This window comes from Bemisia tabaci, chromosome 2 (assembly GCF_918797505.1).
Source record: "Bemisia tabaci chromosome 2, PGI_BMITA_v3".
Lineage (NCBI taxonomy): Eukaryota > Metazoa > Arthropoda > Insecta > Hemiptera > Aleyrodidae > Bemisia > Bemisia tabaci.
In genome coordinates, this window is record NC_092794.1 from 1,697,356 (window position 1) to 1,717,732 (window position 20,377).

At 40.4% G+C, this 20,377-nt stretch overlaps 1 protein-coding gene across 5 annotated transcripts in view; it reads left to right on the forward strand.

The window, feature by feature from the left end:
- The window catches only part of tn (tripartite motif containing protein thin), a 155,420-nt gene that overhangs the window by 92,004 nt on the left and 43,039 nt on the right, over positions 1-20,377 (forward strand). For 3 of the 5 annotated variants that reach the window (XM_019049865.2, XM_019049864.2, XM_019049866.2), the window contains one exon: positions 192-736. In XM_019049865.2, coding sequence (XP_018905410.2) covers positions 192-736 — 545 coding nt within the window. The remainder of the gene's footprint in view (positions 1-191; positions 737-20,377) is intronic. The other 2 variants (XM_019049867.2, XM_019049868.2) reach the window with 1 other exon arrangement.

The following is a 20,377-nucleotide window of genomic DNA, read 5'->3' on the forward strand; positions in this document are numbered from 1 at the left end:
AAATGATTTTCAAAGTCCGTGAAATCATGTCTCCAGGAACAGTTTTAGTGTGGGAATCGCACAAAATGCTTGATTTTGTTCATGGAATTATTTATAAAAATAGATAATTCTGAAGGCGCTTCATACCATTGTGCAATATCCAATCCACAATATTTGTACGACCTCATAATGATTTTTTTTCATGTTGGCAGGTACGGGACGAATGACTCGAGCTACCGTTCTCCCTACCAATCATCAAAGGACTCTGAGACAGCATCGACTGGGAGTAAGTACACAGGGAATCGGAATAAGTTCGAAGATTCCGACTCGGTCGGCAATAGGTACGGTGCAGGTAGCGGGAACGTGGGCACTGCGGGATCCTCGGGCTTTACCAGCCGGTTCTTAAGTAAGAGTAAAAGCTCCGCTGTAGTTTCTCCCGAGGAGGAGGAGGCGCGAGGGGCGAATATGATAGGCGCGGGCGCAAGCGAGGAAAGCCGCTTTCCGCTGGGACGGACCCGCTTTGCTGCCTTTAAGGATCGCAAAGCTCGATTAGCTCGGAGCAAGAGCACACACACCTTCGGCGTTGACGAATTCGACGATTTTGATGACGCCAGCTACTCCCCGTCGGTGTATCTCGCCTCCAAGAACGCCGCCTTAACCCCCGGCCACGAACTCTCCCGCAGCAGATCTAGCCACGCTTTGAAATCACGAGAAAGCTCGCCCGAGAGATCCGCAACGGCGACTCAAAATATTCAAGGTAGTTTTTTTGCTTTATTTCAAAATTATTCCAAAAGCCCATGCCCTAGCCCACCCACCACTGCCCTGTCCACTCCACCCGGAACATCCAAACAACTTGCCTGGCAACGACATGGATACAAGCTAGGCACCAATCAATGTTACCTACCTCACCTGCCTCTAAATAAACAGTAGACGAGGAGTAGTACAGGAACTGCAATTAATGATTTTTACCAAGGAATCATTTTGTTGAGGTTTAAAAATATGTAATCTATCGCGCTCTATATTGACAACTCAAAATTAGCCATCGTAGTATGAAAGCGGGGATTTGGCTGGACCTTGCCGGTAAGACCGTGAGACGCTCTTCTTTTCGAACCTAGCCTGACCCAACCTACACAGACCGTATGCTCCGCATGGAACAATATCAGGAACCGGCGAGCAGGGTCTGCTCCTTACCGGACCCAACCAGAGAACAGGGTCTCCTGCTCTTCTTTAACCTTTTACACTACATTGGGCCCCCACTATAAACTGGTGAACATAAAGTCTTTTGTTCTTCGAATATTTTTCATAGGTTATGGACTAACAATATCTGTTGTTGACCTGGATCATATTTGAATGGGTCCGTCGCACGCAAGAGATTCAGTCAACTGGATACAGTTTTCCAGAGTCAATTCGCTCGAAAATCACGTTGGACACATCAAGTAAGCGTAAAATCTGCTCCCTGGTACGCAATCTGCGTAGTTTCTTACCCTCTTTCTCAAGTTTTTCGCGCCTGTGGGCAGTTTAATGAAATCTATCATTTTTCCGTCACCACCGACCACCCAAGTAGCATTTCTCAACGGAAAAATCGCTATAAATTGTGATTTTATTGGCAACTAGCCGTGATTAGCTCGCCTTGCGAGCTGTCACGCCTAGCCGGGGAGTGCCCCTGGACCCCCTCCTCGCTTCGCGATGAACTTGCGACTCGCTCCGCGAGCCGCCACCGCCCCGCACAGTTTTTATTATTGATGAGGAGACAACATCTATCTTAATCTTCTTTTTCACCAAGTTTTACAGAAATTGATGTTCTAGGAGTCCGGACCGCGTTTTCGTGCGGGGCCGCCATCTTGGATTTGGAAATAATGAAAATCCGACCAAAAATGCGAGTTTTCCGTCGAAATACACCTTATAATACCGAATTTCACAAAAATCGATGGATCGGAAGCCTAGATAGCAATTTAGACCACGTTCGTCCTCTTGGATTTTTGAATTTTGAAAATCGGACCTTTAATTCTAATTTCCCGTCGAAATATACCCCCTAATACCGAGTTTCACGAAAATCGATCCAACAGGAGCCAACTTAGCATTTTAGGCCACGGCCGCCATCTTGGATTTTGAAATTTTGAAAATCTGACCAAAAATTCGAATTTTCCGTTGAAAAATACCCCTGGCTACCGAGTTTCACGAAAATCGATCGAACAGGAGCCGACTTAGCATTTTAGGCCACGGACGCCATCTTGGATTTTGAAATTTTGAAAATCTGACCAAAAATTCGAGTCTCCCGTTGAAAAATATCCCCGGATACCAAGTTTCACGTAAATCGATCCAACAAGAGCCGACTTAGCATTTTAGGCCACGTCCGCCATCTTGGATTTTGAGATTTTGAAAATCCGACCAAAAATTCGAGGTCCCCGTTGAAAAATACCGCCGGAAACCAAGTTTCACGTAAATCGATATAACAGGAGCCGGCTTAGCATTTTAGGCCACGGCCGCCATCTTGGATTTTGAGATTTTGAAAATCTGACCAAAAATTCGAGGTCCCTGTTGAAAAATACCCGTGGATACCGAGTTTCACGAAAATCGCTATTACAGGAGCCGACTTAGCATTTTAGGCCACGGCCGCCATCTTGGATTTTGAAAATCCGACCAAAAATTCGAGGTCCCTGTTGAAAAATACCGCCGGAGACCAAGTTTCACGTAAATCGATATAACAGGAGCCGGCTTAGCATTTTAGGCCACGGCCGCCATCTTGGATTTTGAGATTTTGAAAATCTGACCAAAAATTCGAGTTTCTCGTCGAAAAATACCCCTGGATACCGAGTTTCACGAAAATCGATATTACAGGAGCCGACTTAGCATTTTAGGCCACGGCCGCCATCTTGGATTTTGATATTTTGAAAATCCGACCAAAAATTCGAGATCCCCGTTGAAAAATACCCCCGCTTACCAATTTCCACAAACATTCGTCGAAAAATACCTCTTAAAACCTTACATTTCGTCTATAAGGCAGTGACGTCACGCAACAGGATTGAACCTGTTCGGCGCGATGCGCGTAAACAACCGCATATCTCCAATGTAATACTATACGGAGAAATAACTTTTCGCTCTTGCGGGCGTCCTAGGCAGCGGATTTGAATGGGAATAATTTTAACCAACTCCTCATTACAATAGCTAAGCGTGTACCAATTTTAAAGGAAATCGCTTCGGCCAATTTTTATCTAGGGGGGGCAGAGTGAGTGGGAACAGCAGCTTTATATAGAGTAATCGTCTATAAGGCAGTGACGTCACGCAACAGGATTGAACCTGTTCGGCGCGATGCGCGTAAACAACCGCATATCTCCAATGTAATACTATACGGAGAAATAACTTTTCGCTCTTGCGGGCGTCCTAGGCAGCGGATTTGAATGGGAATAATTTTAACCAACTCCTCATTACAATAGCTAAGCGTGTACCAATTTTAAAGGAAATCGCTTCGGCCAATTTTTATCTAGGGGGGGCAGAGTGAGTGGGAACAGCAGCTTTATATAGAGTAATGAAATTGCCAGGATCATCAACATCTGAGCGATTATGCTCGATCTTATCGCGCTTTTATTGTGATATTTTCGAAAAAAAATTGCCATACCTAAATGGCAATTTAATCTCAATTTTATCGACGAAAATTGATCGCGATTTCATCGAACCAAAAATTGCGACGTGCAGCGATTTTATCGCATTTTTTCATGCGATAATATCTCGATTTATTGCCACCGATAAAATCGCGATAACCAACCGATAAAATCGTTATTTATCGCGATCACTGCTACTTGGGCAGGTTTGCACCGGCAGGTAGTCCCAAAGTAAACAAACGATTTATTAACTTTTTCTATTGTAGGATATCATTTGTTTTCAAGCGTTTCTTCTTATTTCTTTATTCCGCGAAAACGGAGGCTTTGAATCAAGTGAAATCTTCGGCAAGGAGAGTTCATGGCAGTTTGCAAGTTTTTTTTGTGTATTTAGGTTAGGTCTGTCTACAGGCAAACCTGATCGCCAGCCACCACGCAAAAGTGACCGCATACGCGGATTATTTGAAAAAGTGTGTTAAGAACTACCTACGCAGATTGCGCGCTATGGAGTGGATTCTAGACTTTTTTGATGTGCTCGACGTGATTTTTGAGCGAAATTTCCCTTAAAAATTGTACCTATTCAGTTGGCTGTATCTCTTGCTTGCAACAGACCTCGTTCATGTTGCCCGTGTAAACCGGGGATATACCTAATCAGAGTGCGAGAATGTGAGGAGTATGACGATGGGGATTTGAATCCACTTTACCGGTAAGGACCGATCCTTCCGGGATCTATTCTGACGGAACCTAACCTAGCATAACTGAATAACCTAATCGAAAAACAGGGTCTGCTACTTATTAAACATGCCTGATGAATCAGGGACCGAGTTAAAGAAAAATGTTCGTATGTGCAAACGTTGTCAAAACTCGGTGAATATTCAAACTCGTCCGATTTGTATCGATCGAATCGTAAAGGCTGCACCGTTTAGCGAATTAAAAATTTAGTATTTTCTCATTATCATCGACATAAAGTTAGCGGAGACGGCACCATCCTGGGGTAGTAGGTATCTAGGAGAGGCTAGTCGAAGAGGCACACATGAATGAATTAATCAATTAATACAAATCGGCTCGACGAAAACTTTCTGCGAAAACCCCCGGTTCTGGGTAACTTTCTATCTAAGTTTTTCCTGTTTCTAGTTAAGCTCATTATAATTGAACAACATCAAATTTAATAGCTTAAATAATTGTTTAAATCTTTGATCTCATCGTTTATCCGTTTCACTCGATTCAATTGATTTTTGGGTTAATTTCTTTTAGGATTATATGGATTGCATTTTGCAAAAAGGAACCACTAGCATTGCAATGTTGCTAAGATTGTGCAACTTCTTTTGTCTTGGAGGAAAAACCCGATTATCCATTGATTGTTTGTATTTTACTCGCTAAAAACTGTGAATTTAAGACAAAAATGACCATCTAAATTCCAAAGTTTTTCACGATTTCCGCAATTTTATTGCAAAGGATGAAGTTGCACAATCTTAGCATCATTGCAATGCTAGTAGTTCCTTTTTGCAAAACGCAATCCATATTATCTCATTTTTGGAGTCTCTAAAAAAAATTGTAAAATTTTGATATTCTTACTATAAAGGGCACTCCACTCCCCCATTAGGGACTTTTTATATAAGTAGAAGCACTGACCTCCCTTCCCTTAATAAGAGGATAATGATTATACAGTGAATTTGGCACGTAACCCGCACATGTGACACACGAAAATGGGGAAACAATGCTGAAATTACACACATTAAAATCGAGACGTTTTGCTCCGAGATTGGAGCATTTTCAATCGATGAATTTCAAATGAACACTTAAAACTACAAACGCATGACTGCTCGGAATTTCACTGTAATACAAGAATGCAAGATGCTTTCTGAGTGCACGTCTGTGTCGAGTTGCTTTCTCATTGGTCCTTTCATTAGCCAATCAGAGAACGTCATTGAAAATTCCCGGGAAATTTAAATTCAATCTTCGATACATCGGTCTTTTACCAATTGGTGTAGAGTTTCAATCTATAGATCTTTGACCTATCCATCTTCGACCTATTGATCGTTATTTACCATATTTAACATACTTATTAAGAAAAAAATAACGAGAGTCAATTATTTTGACTCTTTACCATAGCATTAAAGGGAAAATACCGAATGTCTTCGATCTCAATTTTTTACCATATAGTTCAAGTGGAAAATACCGATGGTCGATGGCTTCGATATTTTAGCATACTTTTAAAAACGGGATCAATACAAATAAAACAGGAGAGATAAGGATAAAACTACGTCCGTCAATATCGACTGATTTAGTGGCTACGTCATTCGATATAATATCGAACTATAGGTTCAAATGCTAACAAACACAGAACCGTGTTTCTGATCCGCACCCCTGCGCCATGGTGGTAAATGCGTCCAAGTGTTGCTGACAATCGAAAATTCTCGTTTTAAATGAGACTTTAATTGATTTATGATTGGTCAGTGACTAAATTTTGATGAATTAACACAATTAACTCATGAAGAATTCGTACATGAGGTTATGTTGGTTTGAATCAAGAGGTCGATATTATATCGAATGACGTAGCCATTAAATCAGTCTATTTACCGGTTAAAAGGAAAGAATCTTAAGAAAATTGGAATAATCAGCATAAATCTAGATAACGCGGTATAAATCAAAGTAAATCGGGATAGAAAGTCAAGGGGACGGATCTTATTAAAAAGAGAAAAAATCATGATAAATGTGGTTGAAAAGGGACTAATTGGCATACAACAGGATAAATTGAGGGACATCAGGATAGATAGGGACTACACGCAATATAATGATATTAATCGGGATACAAGGGTACCTAGGGATATTAATAAATCGAGAAAAATTAGGTTAAACTGGATGAAACGAGATGAATTAGGATGTAACAGGATAAATATACATTTTTCAAAAAATGAAGATAGAAAAAATGTAAAATCTAGGAGCAAATTCAGCTTCCACAAATATAGGCTCAGGAAAATATCCTACCTACTTTATTAATGGTTTGTCGATGGAATTTAAAACATATGGTGTCGATAGTCCCATACTAGTCATCAGCAAGTCCTTTTTTTTGTATTTGTTACTTAAATTGTAAATGCATGTATCGAGCCCAGGGGGTGGTATCTATTTGTACACATGTGAACTAGTATTTCTGACAATCTTTTGGAGAGTGCATTGCGATATATCAGAGTGAATCTGAATAAAAAATACTAGCGAAGTAAAACGGAACACATCCGTGCAGCAATATCCAAAGAAACGATAATTTAGGCATTAGATCTGAAAATCGTTCATATAACAAAAAAATTGTCGGACAATGTACCTACTCTTTATTATTGGTGTGATTTATTACTTGTCATATTGAAAATTATCATTTTTAATTTTTTAAATACATTTTAATTTATAGTTTTAGTTAAACGTGATTTAACATCAATAATAATAAAAATATTCAAGCGAGTACCTTTTATAAGTAGTTTCAAAGTAAAAATTAATATTATAAATCCATTATCCAATTTTTATCATCTTTCAATATTTATTAATATGGTGTAAATATCAAGCCTGGGACTGTGCAAATATTCGCTTCGTCTGACTCGCGGAATGTTCGCAAATTGCGAATATTCACGCCGTCACGAATAGTAAATTTTTGGAAAACTTTTTTCGAATATTCGCGTCATCCGGAAAGAAATTCCAAATATTCGCGCCGTCATAAAAACGAACTTCCGAGTGGCAATCGTTAAACAAGAAATCGAAAACGGCGGATCTCTTTTGATCTTCACTGACTTTGCCGAGTTTACGAACAGCGCGCGCGATTGAGATTGGCCCACATATTTTGGTTGCTCCAAGAGTATCGCACATTGAAAGTTAAATAACCAAGATGGAAGAGGGAAAAATTCATAAACACAGTTTCATTAACACCGAAAAAAATGAAATTCTAAAAATGTGTCTGGTGATCCCTAGATACTAGCTTAACTGCCCGCGCAGGTACCTTCAAATCCTGTGAATGCATACATAACTGCAGGAACGGTCAAGCCAGCCTCCAGGGATCTTCAAACAAACTCTTAACAGCTTAGGCTACTATCATAGGATTTCATTGGTTTCAGTGCAGGTGCATGAGCAATTGGATGGTTCTTAAAAAAAACTAATCACACTTATTTGTCAAATTTAATTGTACTTGCGAATTTTTGCACTTAAAAAAATAATTTTAAATTATTCGTTTCACGATTCGTAGGTACGTAGTTAAATTATTCGCGTTTCGCTTCGCTATTCGCGAATAATTGACAAAATTATTCGCTATTCGCTTCGTTTAAAAAATGCACTATTCGCACAGCCCTAAGAGTTATAAACCTCAATAAGAACTTTACCTAAAGAAAACAATGTACGTATTTGATTTTAAATTGTTTAACTTTCGAATAAATTAAACTTGTGTGCGTATTGGCACAAATATAACAACCGTGCAATACGATCACAAGTTAAATCAATCGAGAATGATACCTAGATCAGAAAATGTAGGAAAATATGCAATTACTAAAGGTCAACTATTAACTCAATTAATATTGAATGATTTGAATGGCAAGCATCTAAAAGAACTTTACGAGTATAAATGAAAATTACAACAATAACGTATAAAAAATAATTTGTGATGTTCTCCTCATAAAATGACAGAATCTACGAAGGGGTTGGGCCGCGTAGCGGCCAGGGGGCAGACCTCTGAAAAAAAAATCAAACCATTTGTTATGACCGTCATTTATAAACGGTTTTTACTGAGGTATCGGCCATGGATATTTTTTGTGTGGATTATCCATACAAGCGCACTCATTTGAGGAGAGTTGGGTGAGGGTAAAGAAAGTAAAGAAATCGTGCCTCTTGTCAGCGTCCCTCCTGGTTTCATGCTTGTCTGCGACAGTGTTGGGAAAAAATTATTTTAAAATTATTCGTCCAAAAACGAATAATTTGTTCAATCGTGAATGCCGATTGACAAATAATTCGTCTCCTGATTATTTGGTGAAATAATCGAGACCAAATAAATTGTCTAATTGTGCGCGCCGATTGAAAAATAATTTGTCTACTAATTATTTGGTAAACTAATCGGGACCGAATAATTCGTTAGTTCTCAACTGACAACTGACCAAATTATTCGTAGGTCGTCAATCCGACAACTAATAGGGGCCGAATTATTCGTCAATCGTCGGAAACAACTAACGACTAATTCGTGGTTGTCAAATCTACAATTTAATCGGGCCGAATAATTTGTCAATTCGACAACTAATTGGAACCGAATAATTCGTTAGTTGTCAGCAGCAAGTCGTTAGTTTAAAAAAATAATCGGGACCAAATAATTCGTTAGTTTTAGAGAGCAATTAATGAATTTTTTTTTTTTTTTTTTTTTTTTTTTTTTTTCCTCTCTCTCTCTCTTTTTTTCTTTTCTTGTCTTTCCTGGAAAAAAAATTTACAGTTGAAATTTGAAATAATATCCACTCTCAAATGCATTCCGATTACTGGCGATTGATCCACTCTCGCAGTGATTAGATTACTTGCTTACAGAGGGGGACGTTCCCGAAATATTTTCTCGGGAATTCCCGGCACCTACATTTTCTGGGGACCTTGGTAGATTCAGAGTCTGGTGATAATAAAATAGATGAATTTAAATTTCCTCGGCTATCGAACCCTCACTGCGTTAAGCATCTGCTTCGCGCCGGCGCGGCGGCGCCATCAGCCGCCGACCGCGTCTCTTATCTCCCTTTAGCTTCTACTCCACGGAGTCCGCCAGACGTTCAGTCGTACGCCCGCTTTTAGACCTTTTTGACCGTTTGCATTGAACTGGTTGTGTTTTAAGTGACAGTGGCCTCCTCCTGTCAACCACGACCACATTGGCATCCATGCGCCTCAATCGCGTCAGGTCTTATCTTTTCGGGCACGGTATTCACTATGCGCTACGACCCGCTCGGCGCTCGCTCACCTGTACCCTATACCCGGCCGGCCGGTCCCGCTCGCCGGATCCCGGTCTCTCTTTATTCACCTTGTTTTCCTCATCTTTGCCTTCGATCACGGTTGCTATGCCTTTTCCTTTTGTCCGAGTGTGGAGTCAACCGTCTTTTCACCGTCACCTTAGCCAGTCGCATTATGATTCCAGTTCACTTTTCGGTGATCTAATATCATTACGGACAGTGGCGTGGCGTGAATAGCGATATATCGATTGTTATGCCATTTAAACCTATGGAAAGGATCGATAAACAGGGTGTTCGCAGCGAACACCTTAATAATCGATTCTTTACCATAGGTTCAAATGCCTTAACAATCGATAAATCGCAATTCACGCCACGCCACTGATTACGGAATCCATTTAGATATTATTACACTCAAAACTATCAGCCCTTGCGATTTTGATGCGCTGAATCCGAATTAGACGTAAGATTTTCTCTAAAAAATCATATGTAAAAGTTGTCACCGTGTTTTCACAAAAATTACAAACTCTCATTCTCATGCAAGTAGGCCTGTCCCCGAAACGATCGATCGATTTTTTTGATCATCGTTCAAAGACCTATTTCGCTTTGAAACATCGTTTCGATCGAAACGCCGCGCCGTTTCGCTCCGAATGCCGCTACGATTAGGATCTTAATTTGTAATGTTGAAACAAGATTTGCCATATTTAGCAAATAATTGCAGATGGATTATCATATGGATCACAATAATTTTCCCCCGTTTCGATCGAAATAAAAGCACCGGCATTAAGTATCGTAGTGTAGCAGCTCTGTCTCTAAATTATATTATTACCATGTGTTTTGTTTACTTACAATTACCGAAAATCATTCCATGTACTCGCCCCCCCCCTCCCACAACAAAAAAATAATTTAACCATGCAAACCATGAAAAGACCATGTCTCGATTCTCGTCTATTTATTTCAGTTACTTTATCAGAGCGATCGATCAATTTTGATTCAACATGCGGTTATCGCATTCACTCCATTATTTAGTAACTAATTATTTGTGACGTATCAGATGTCCGTTGCTCTACCTCCCAATCTCAATACGGAGTAGGTATGGATTCGATCGACATAAATCGATCAAAAATTAAAAACGTGAATCGATCGACGTAAATCTATCTACATCGATTCGATCGACAAATTATTAAAAAACCAGTGTCGATTCGATCGACGTAAATTGATCGAAAAATAAAAACGTGAATCGGTCGACAAACCCGTGAATCGATCGCATTTTGTCGATTAATCACGTCGATCGGTTCACGTTTTCTTCTATACTGCTCCAAGACCTCCTAATTTTGCGAAACTGGTAACGCTTAGTTCCAGCGTTCTACCGGGCCGATTTTCATGATTTTTGCGGTTATCGACGGGCAATTGTCTCTAAATAAGCCAACTTTTTTCAGATTTTCAAAATATGGCCCAGGTTTTTTTATATTACGTGGTAAAGTTGCGAATTCTCCCATTTAAACAATGTAAATTTATACTTTTTGTCATAGTTCGTTTGAGCATTCTACCGGGCCGGTTTCCATGATTTTTGCGTAAATCGACAGGTAATAGGCCCTAGATGAGCCCGCTGTAATCAGATTTTGGAAAAAGGACCCAGGTTTTTTTAAAATCACGTTATAAAAGTGAGTGAGTTTATAGAATGCTCCGGTACTGCTACCGCTATGCGCGGAAGGATGCGCAGTGGTCGAGGAGGTTGCGCAGCAGCTGTGTAGCCTGCGCATCAGCTCTACACTTATCTACACAAGATTCGCACCCTAACTCTCACGTCGAGCGGTGACCGAGTCGTCTAAGACGTCGAATGCGTCCTCTGTGAACTCGGTGTAGGTTCGATCCCCGACTCATGAAATCTTAATTATTACCTGACTACCATTGTTCATTGTTTTACTGCAATATTTCATCAAGCAGTCACTCCAAAACGCGTCCTTTTAATTTTAAAGTAATTTTAAGTAAAGTTTAAAATTAAAGTATACCTCATATCGTAATTGTTTAGGGGAAAAATAAAACTAACACTGATAGGAGGGTGAAAATAAGGCTTTTACTGCAATATTTCATCAAGCAGTCACTCCAAAACGCGTCCTTTTAATTTTAAAGTAATTTTAAGTAAAGTTTAAAATTAAAGTATACCTCATATTGTAATTGTTTAGGGGAAAAATAAAACTAACACTGATAGGAGGGTGAAAATAAGGCCGCGAAGCGGCCCATTGATGGCGCGGAGCGCCTTCAGGGGGTTGGGCCGCGTAGCGGCCAGGGGGCGTAGCCCCCTAGTTATTTTTCTATCGATTCATGTCGATCGAATCCAAACCAAACTCTATGGTCGGCCCCCGTATTGCATGCATTCACGCACACCCTCGCACCCTGAGCCGTCCTTATCGCGTCCCCATTTAGTTCTCCTCATATCACAGAATTTAGACTTTCCTTCAGTCCGGTATTTGATTTGACCCCTACCGTGTTCCAGTGCTTTTTGCCTCGCTATTTTTTCATGGTCCTTTTATCTCAGTGCCGGTACTGCTACTGCCGACTATATCTAGTCCCTTCCTCATTCTTGCTGCCTGCATCCCCTTCCTCATTCGAAATCTTCATCCACTCCTCCGTTCGACCGAAACTCTTCTCGGACTCTAGGTAACGGTACCTACTGCCGATGCCGACTATCTCTAGTCCCTTTCTTACTCTTGCCGTCTCCTCCCTCATGCAAGATCTCACGCCAATGTTCGGCTGAAGCTCACTATCTTTTCTTTGTAAAAACGAATGGTCTCGGCTGTTGCCACGCACCGTCCTGCCGCCTCATGAGTTGCGACCATCCTGATCTTTGCCATCTATTACTGCCCCTCTTTCCACCTCCCCTGTTTCATAAAAAAAACTGATTGATGCTTCGAATGTATTACTGCCTACACAAGAGGTCGGGGTGGGGAGGGGGATGTCTCTTTAAGAATTATAAGATACTCTGTGACTGCGATACGCAGTTCGACAATCTCTATGCTGTTTTAAACGCAGAAACGTGGTTTTTGAGCAAACTTATACGATTCAAAAAATTCTCAATGCTACAGAAATGGGACGCCCCATTAAAAAATCTAGCGCTGAAATTCCTTAAATTTTTACAGATAAAAAGGAAAAAGGTTACTTTAAAAATAATGATGAAAACTTTGAAGCACTGCAAATGTATGCATGGGGTTGATGCTTGGAAAGAACCCAAACGGGAAAATTTTCATGCCTAGAAATATTGTAAATGATTCCATGTCTGAATAAGAAAAATTACATATAGAAGACAAGGTGGATAACTATAATCAGAAGCAGACTATAGGAGATCCAGAGTTAGTCGGAGGGGGGGGGGGGGGAGGTTTGCTAATGTCGAGTGGAAGGCGGGGTGGTCCGGGGGGACGTTCCTTAAAGCTAGGGACACCGCGAGGCCTCCCCTGAAAATTTTATCGAAGTAGACTCTTCCAGAGGGAATTTCAAGCAGTTTAAACATGCACTTGCAGGTGCATTATTTGAAAGTTGAAAATTTACGAATAATATACCTCTTTTAGCATGATTTTATTGTACCATATTGCTGATTGAGGGGCTTGGGCGACAAGGCGCATAAGTGCAGTTTTTACTATTTCGTTAATTGCGTATTTGAAATGTCAAAATATTAAGTATAGATCTTTATGACGGAAAGAAAGTTCAAATTGACTTTTTGATGCTAAGAATTTAAATTTGGGAAGGAATTTTTCACAATATATGCAAGAAAACTAGTTTTACTTGACATCTTTAACATCTCACATTTTTCAAAAATTGCTCTTATACATTGCCACATAAAGCCATCGAAGTCATCAAAGCCTCAAGCTTCAATGCGTTATTTATGAAAAGTATCTGCTTCGCGCCGGCACCAACCGCCGACATCGTCTCTCATCCTCATCTCCCTTTAGCTTCCGTGGTTCCTTCCACGGCCTCAGCCACACATTCAATCCTGCTTCCGTTTTACATATACACCTTTTAGACGTTTTGCTTTGAACTGGTTGCGTTAAGAATGACAGTAGCTTAACCACCCCCCCCCCCCCCCCCCCGGTCGAGTGAGGAGTCACTGTCTCTTTGCCGTCGCTTTTGCACCTTAATTTCCAATCAGATTTTCATTTACTGCTCTTCTCTTCTAAACTGTCTCCCTTCTCTTACGAATAGAAACTCTAGGTGCATACTTTAGAAAGGTCATCTTTGGCCTGCGATGTCTCAAAATGACCGCTAGGTTTTTATCAGTTACTAGGGGGCCATGCGCCCCCTGGCCTCGATGTTCATACCGACTCTCATTTGTCCAATCTCCTTCTGGCCGGGAGCGATTGGACCAATAAGAATCGAATGAACAAATCGCCATTTATTTCAAACTTCACGCAAAGAAGTACTGGAACAAAACGGAACGGAGCGTATCCTCGCTTTTGGTAGGTCTATAGCAAAAGTGCATACCTTCAATTCGCTTACCGCACTGACAGGCCAAGATTCTACATTTCTCGCCAAGTTCAATTTCCCGCTTTTCAAATTTTATCCCCTTCATAAGCTCTCTGGTCTACTCTTACGTAAAAAAACCTGGGTCCTATTTTCAAATTCGGAATACAGCGGGCTCATCTAGGGACTATATCACCTGTCAAGAGCCGCAAAATCATGGAAATCGGCCCAGTAGAACGCTCAAAGAAACTATGACAAAACATAAAAATTTACATTGTCTAAATGGGAGAATTCGCAACTTTACCACATATCCTAAAGCACCTGGTTCATATTTTCAAAATCTGAGTAAAACGGGCTCATCTAGAGATAATTGCCTGTCGATCACTGGAACAAAAACACATTGGATCTAGAGTCCAGACTCTTAAAAACATCGACAAGAAAAAGTACTCTTGATTCAATCAGAATGTTGCTTAAATAAAGAACCAGGCCTCTTAATTAAAGCGGATTTCGTTTTTATTCAAGCAAAAATCCGATTGAATCAAGAGTATTTTTTCTTGTCAATGTTTTCAAGAGTCTGGACTCTAGATCCAATGTGTGTGTGTTTTTTTCCAGTATTAGCCTCAAAAATAATGAAAATCGGCCTGGTAAAACGCTGGAACTAAGCGTTATCAGATATGCAAATTTAGGAGGTCTCGGAGCTTATAGTGTAGACGATTTCACAATGCTGGAAAGTTATGAAATTTTAGCACAATCACCCGATAGTTTCTCTCTGAAGTATAAATAAGGACTGGAGTTTCTGAAACCTCGCGACCTAGAAATGCCCTCTCTGCGCGGAGAAAAAAACTTCGTGCGTGGGATCCGAAGTTTAGGTCATATGGATCTCTGAAGTTTTCGGATTGAGTATCTGAACACTTTAGGTCCAGCTGCTGAGGTTTGGATCACACATCTGAAACTTCAGTTCTTACATCTGAAGTACTTCGGTTCTCACATCTGAAGTACTTCAGATGTAAGAACTGGAGTTTCAGATGTGTGATCCGAACCTCGACGGCTAGACCTAAAGTGTTCAGATGCTCAATCCGAAAAATTCAGAGATCCATATGACCTAAACTTCGGGTCCCATGCACGAGGTTTTTTTCTCCGTGTGCACCCAACGCCTCAATCACCACGATGAATGCTCCTACGTATAATTTCTACCCCCCCCCCCCCTCCAAAATCATGTTGTCATTAGCAAAATCGTCTTATGGAAGCGACTCCACTAGGTCGGACTGGCTCATGCCTCAGTGTGTAGACCCTTAGCCAACGAAGGAGGCGCGATGAAATATTTTGTTCGGGGGGGGGGGGGGGGAGTCACTTTCACCTTAATGGTGGTCCAGAAATTTCTGCCCATCAGCGCAATTTTACCCTATTTTCTGCTTCCAAATTGATTAATATTGCAGAGTTTAAATTGCGAAATTGAAGGAAATCGAGAGGAAGCTTTGAGTTGATCGCGGAAGAGTTGTGAATTGAACAAAAATTTGAATCAATTTATTCAAATTTTTGTTCAAAAATACATTCAAAAATACCCAGATTTAATCTGGGTATTAGATCCACCCATGCATCATTATTTCTAGAAGAACCGAGACAGTTGTTGCAACCTATACTATTGCTTTCAAAAACTAAAAGTTTGAGAATGAAGCATACGTTGAAACAATACCACAAATTCTGACACCACTATTCAAACTCTTGAGAGGGCATAATGTCTACTCTCTCAAATGAAAGAAAATTGAATGCAAGGATGTGATACGTAGAAAAAAATTTCCAGGAGAATATTAACGGCCTTCCCGAAGAAGTGTAAAGTAAAGAATTGGAATTACCACCTATTGTCCAATTTTGACTTCAAGTAGGTTTTCCTTTACTGCCGGGGTAATGTGTGATGAAAACTCTATTTCTTCATTAAATGGGCTCCTTTAAAATTGAATGGAAGACCCAACATGGAACTTTTTTGCCTCGGGGGGGGGGGGGGGGTGGAAGGGCAGTGGCGTAACTAGAAATCTTCGCACGTCCTCGCCGATCTGAGGCTGTGCTCTTTTGATGCCCTCTTGCTCTACAGGACGATTGACCAATTTCTGAAGACTGTCGAAAGTAAATTAAAAAGCGATCAAGTCTAAACTTGAGGACTTATCAAGTTAAATATTATTCCGTGTATAGTCGCAAGTTAACTGAAAAACAATTTTAAACCTGTTTGAACAGCAAAATATCCGATGGCAGTTGTAGAATAAACACGAGTATCGACGTCTTTTCCCACTGTGAACCATAATGCTCCCAAACAATAAAGCTCAACACACAGACGTTTATGTATTCGTTAGGACATAAGTTGCGACCCTTGTCAGCCATAGAGTTCGAGTTATTCGTCAATTGACGGGTTCTTATGACAGGATTATGATTGTAACGGGGACTTACAGACGTTAAAAGCCTAGAACTAGAATTTTTTATCTCCTTTTTAATTTCTTCACTCATTTCTCTCTTTCGTTAATTATGTTTAATTAATTCATTTATATTTCTTCATAAAACAAGCCGAACCTTTATGCTTGCTCTTTTGGGTTCAAGACACGGTAATTCATGAGGGGACTTTCTAATCTCATGTAGATTATCATAGATACTTGTTTCACGTGCAATATGCATGTTAATGTGCTGATCAGAATACAGTTGGTTTTTAAAGAAATTATTTTTAGAAAATTGCAAGTTGCTTAGAAGCAGAGAGGGCTCAACTGTGGCAATTTTTTTTTAAAATTGTGAACAGAGAAATAGACAATTCCTAATGTGACGCCATGAAATCTTGGCAGAAGCATTTTAAGATTGCGGCTTCATGTGTTTACTTGGGGGGGGGGGGGGGGGGGAGTTAGAATGCCCAGTCCGTGAAGCGATATTTTTAAGGCGGGGAGGAGTCGTTGGGGGAAAACTAGATGATTACATAGATACATTTTTCGGAGTCGGAAACTCCTGTCCAATAATAAATTTCAATCTAATCAGAAAGTGGAGAGGCGCATGTATTAAAAACTCTTTAAAAAGTTGGGGCACCAGTGCTTCGTTTATTAGAGTCGTTTCAACAAGAAAATTTCTCGATAAACACTTTCAAATTGGAAGGGGGGGGGGGGGTAGAGGATGCCGAAGATGCCACACAAAAAACGGTCAGCTCTCCTATGGTAGAAAATGAAATATTCTTAAAATTAAAACTGAAGGGGTCAATATATTGAAAGCAAAACTCCGGCATCATCGGACAAGATACCAGAAGTGAGGGAGGCGATAGGAAATTCAAAACGAATGCACGCGTAATCACTCCGGAGAGTTCATTAGTAAGAAGATGAGGAGAGCGAGGGAGTCAGAAAGAAACGGAAGGGGCAGGTAGCGAACGAAAATCTGCGGGGCGATCGACGAACGAAGGTGACAGAGTTGACATTCGATTGAAAAGGTATGCAAGGATTCGTGCTGGAGGAGTGCTGGACGCCTCTTTGGTTACGTTCCACGCGAGGAGGCACTGTAACTCTTCTCACAACAAAACGATTCCAAACGGTCAAAAAGGTATAAAATGATCCCACGATTGAAGGCTGAATGAGAATGCGAGGCGGACTCCGGGAAAGGACGCTTTGAGGGGAGATAAGAAACGCGGTCGGTCGGTGGCCGGCCGGCGTGCCATGTTGCCCATGGCGCAAGATGCCATGGAGTATGGCGGTATTGAAATCAGAATCATCTCACATCCATCGATATTATTCTCATGCATCCGATACGAGACGGGATCGAAGATTCCCGAGTAAGTTACGTAACGGGAACGACGGTTCCCGAGAAAATTTTCCGTTCCCGAAAAATTCCCGAAAACTCCCACGGGAATCCTCATAAGGTTGCTTCAATCGTAGGAGACGATTGACAAATTATTTAAATTCGAATTATTCGTCAATTGTCATGGCACGATTGACGATTAATTTGCTGCTAGGTTAGTTGCCGGTTTAAAAACCCCGATTTATTCGTCAATCGTCATGCGGCGATTGATCAACTTATTTCCTTGCACATTAGTTGCCAAATTTAAGAATTCGAATTATTCGTCAATTGTCTTGGGACAATTGACGATTTATTTTTTTCGAATTAGTTGCCGATTTTCTCACTCGACTTATTCGTCAATTGCCGGGGGGCGATTGATCAAATTATTTGTCTCCGGATTAGTTGCCAACTTTAATACCCAAATTATTCGGTCAATCGAAATGTTAGTCGATTTAATTGCGTCAATTTTTCGCCCAACTCTGGTCTGCGATCATCAAGTGTGCATAGACAGCCAGTCCCGATTTGAAGCTCAAACATTCTGAGATGCCGCCGTACAAATTAGACTGCCGAACTCCGGTGGGAGCTGCACTAGCAGCGCGGCTCATGCCCTATACTGTTAGCCACCCAACAACTCCTAAGTTTTACTTTTGATGGCTAGTTGTGGACGCGATAGTATACAATAAAATATACCTACACTAATTTCCTTTCACGCTCGCGTAATTTTGGCAAGAGTGTAAATGGTCCCGAATAGTTCTTAAGGGCTAGAAACAACTATTTTACATTATTTTCTAACAAGTTGTGACATATTTTAGCCCCCTCAACTTCGCAAGACCTGTTTTGCATGACTGTCAAATATGATTATTTTGCTCCGCGCGGCGCCTTAAAACTAACTGCGCCGTGACCTATCCTACCCCAATACCGAGATCAAAAGAGAAATTTTCTTGTTTAAAATAGGCTTCTGGATGTCTGCCTAAGAGATGGTCAGGTTTGAAATCATTTGGGCACATTTTATAGCCAAAAAACGCAGTCCCGCAAATTGGCCTATTTCCTCCCCATTTGAACCAATGTAATTTATCTCGAAATTTTAATCGCCTTTGGGAAAAGTGTAGACTTCAAGTATGATGCGGAAACATCAGAATTATCTTTCGGGGGCCTACATGAATGGGAAAAACCTCAGGGAGCAAGGTTTTGAGATGGTTGCCTCAAAACGGAACACCGTAAGCCGTGCTCTAATGAATCGCCTTAGTTACCAGTCGTCGGAAATTTCGCTCTTGCCACAGTCGTCCTCCAAAAGTATTTTCAAAGGCCCCTCATACGTGTAGCATAATCAAGGTTCTCCTGAGTCTAGATTGAACAGAAAAGTGAATAACTATGTGAATCGCCCCAATGTTTAATCCTCCCCAGACATAAACTATCCTATAATTCCCATTTCACTTAATTTCCTAATCCTCACTCTTTGCGGATTTGGTTTGAGTCCGTCTCCAGACAGCCCCTCCAAAAACCCATTTTATCAGAGAGATTGTTAATCGTGGAATTGAATATTTACTGCACTGACAAGACCATCCCACACAATAAGCCTGATCTGGTTCTTTTAGACAAGAAGCAGACTATTGTAAGTACTTACACCTAAAAGCTACCCTGCCCTCGGCCTCTGCTAACGTGTACATACAATTGATAAGTATAAAGACAAGATCGAAAAGTATCATCTCTCAGGAGCTGAAGTACAGCTACTCTGGAAGCTTCAGAGATCAAGTTTGATACCGTTTATATTTTTGATACCGTTTATATTTTTAGTCACGGGAATTGCTCCTTATGCCTTATCCTCGCTTGAAATACTCGTAACGGAAGCAGCTCCAGTTCTATGAAAACACGCACTCTTCACAGCAAAAATTCTACAATCCCACATACCTGTAAAAGGTATGTAACAGGTAACCTGTTACATAACCAGAGCATTCCTAAATTCAGAGGAGTGACTGGGATCTAAGCTCCTCGCAGTACTGACATCAGCTTTCGATGGCTTACCTTTTAAACGTTTTATTCTCTACGAATTTTGGTATATCTTAATGTAATCAAACTATTTTAATAACTATTTATTTTTGAAATAATGTTTCAGGAAACGTTGTTTTCAAATTATTTAAACTACTAAAATTTGGAGTGTCTTTGAAACATTCCGACTAATTTCTTTAAATGTTTTAAGACTAATAATGTTTCAATTGTTTTAAGGCTAAATATTTTAAAATTATTTTAATGATAGGTAAAAACCTTCAAGATTCAAGACTCGGCTACGAACCGTCTTTTAGCCATAAAAACGAAAATGCCACCCCTTAAATCATATTTATTTCATATTAATTTGTCTCAGATAAATAACATTAAAAAAAGTCATAATTCCTCGTGGAAAATACATCCATAAAGCGGAAAATTTCCCTCGAGAATAAATACCTATAAATTACATAGGTTGGTCACTGGTTTTTGAAATAATGGAAGGGTTTTAATTGCTTTTATTTTTTCCGGCATTTGATTGTAAATCGTGGTACACTAAACATTTGGGGCCTTTTGTAGTATAACACCTCCCATTTTTTCAACTCCTGTTATATCAGCGATCCTCCTCCCTCTGTA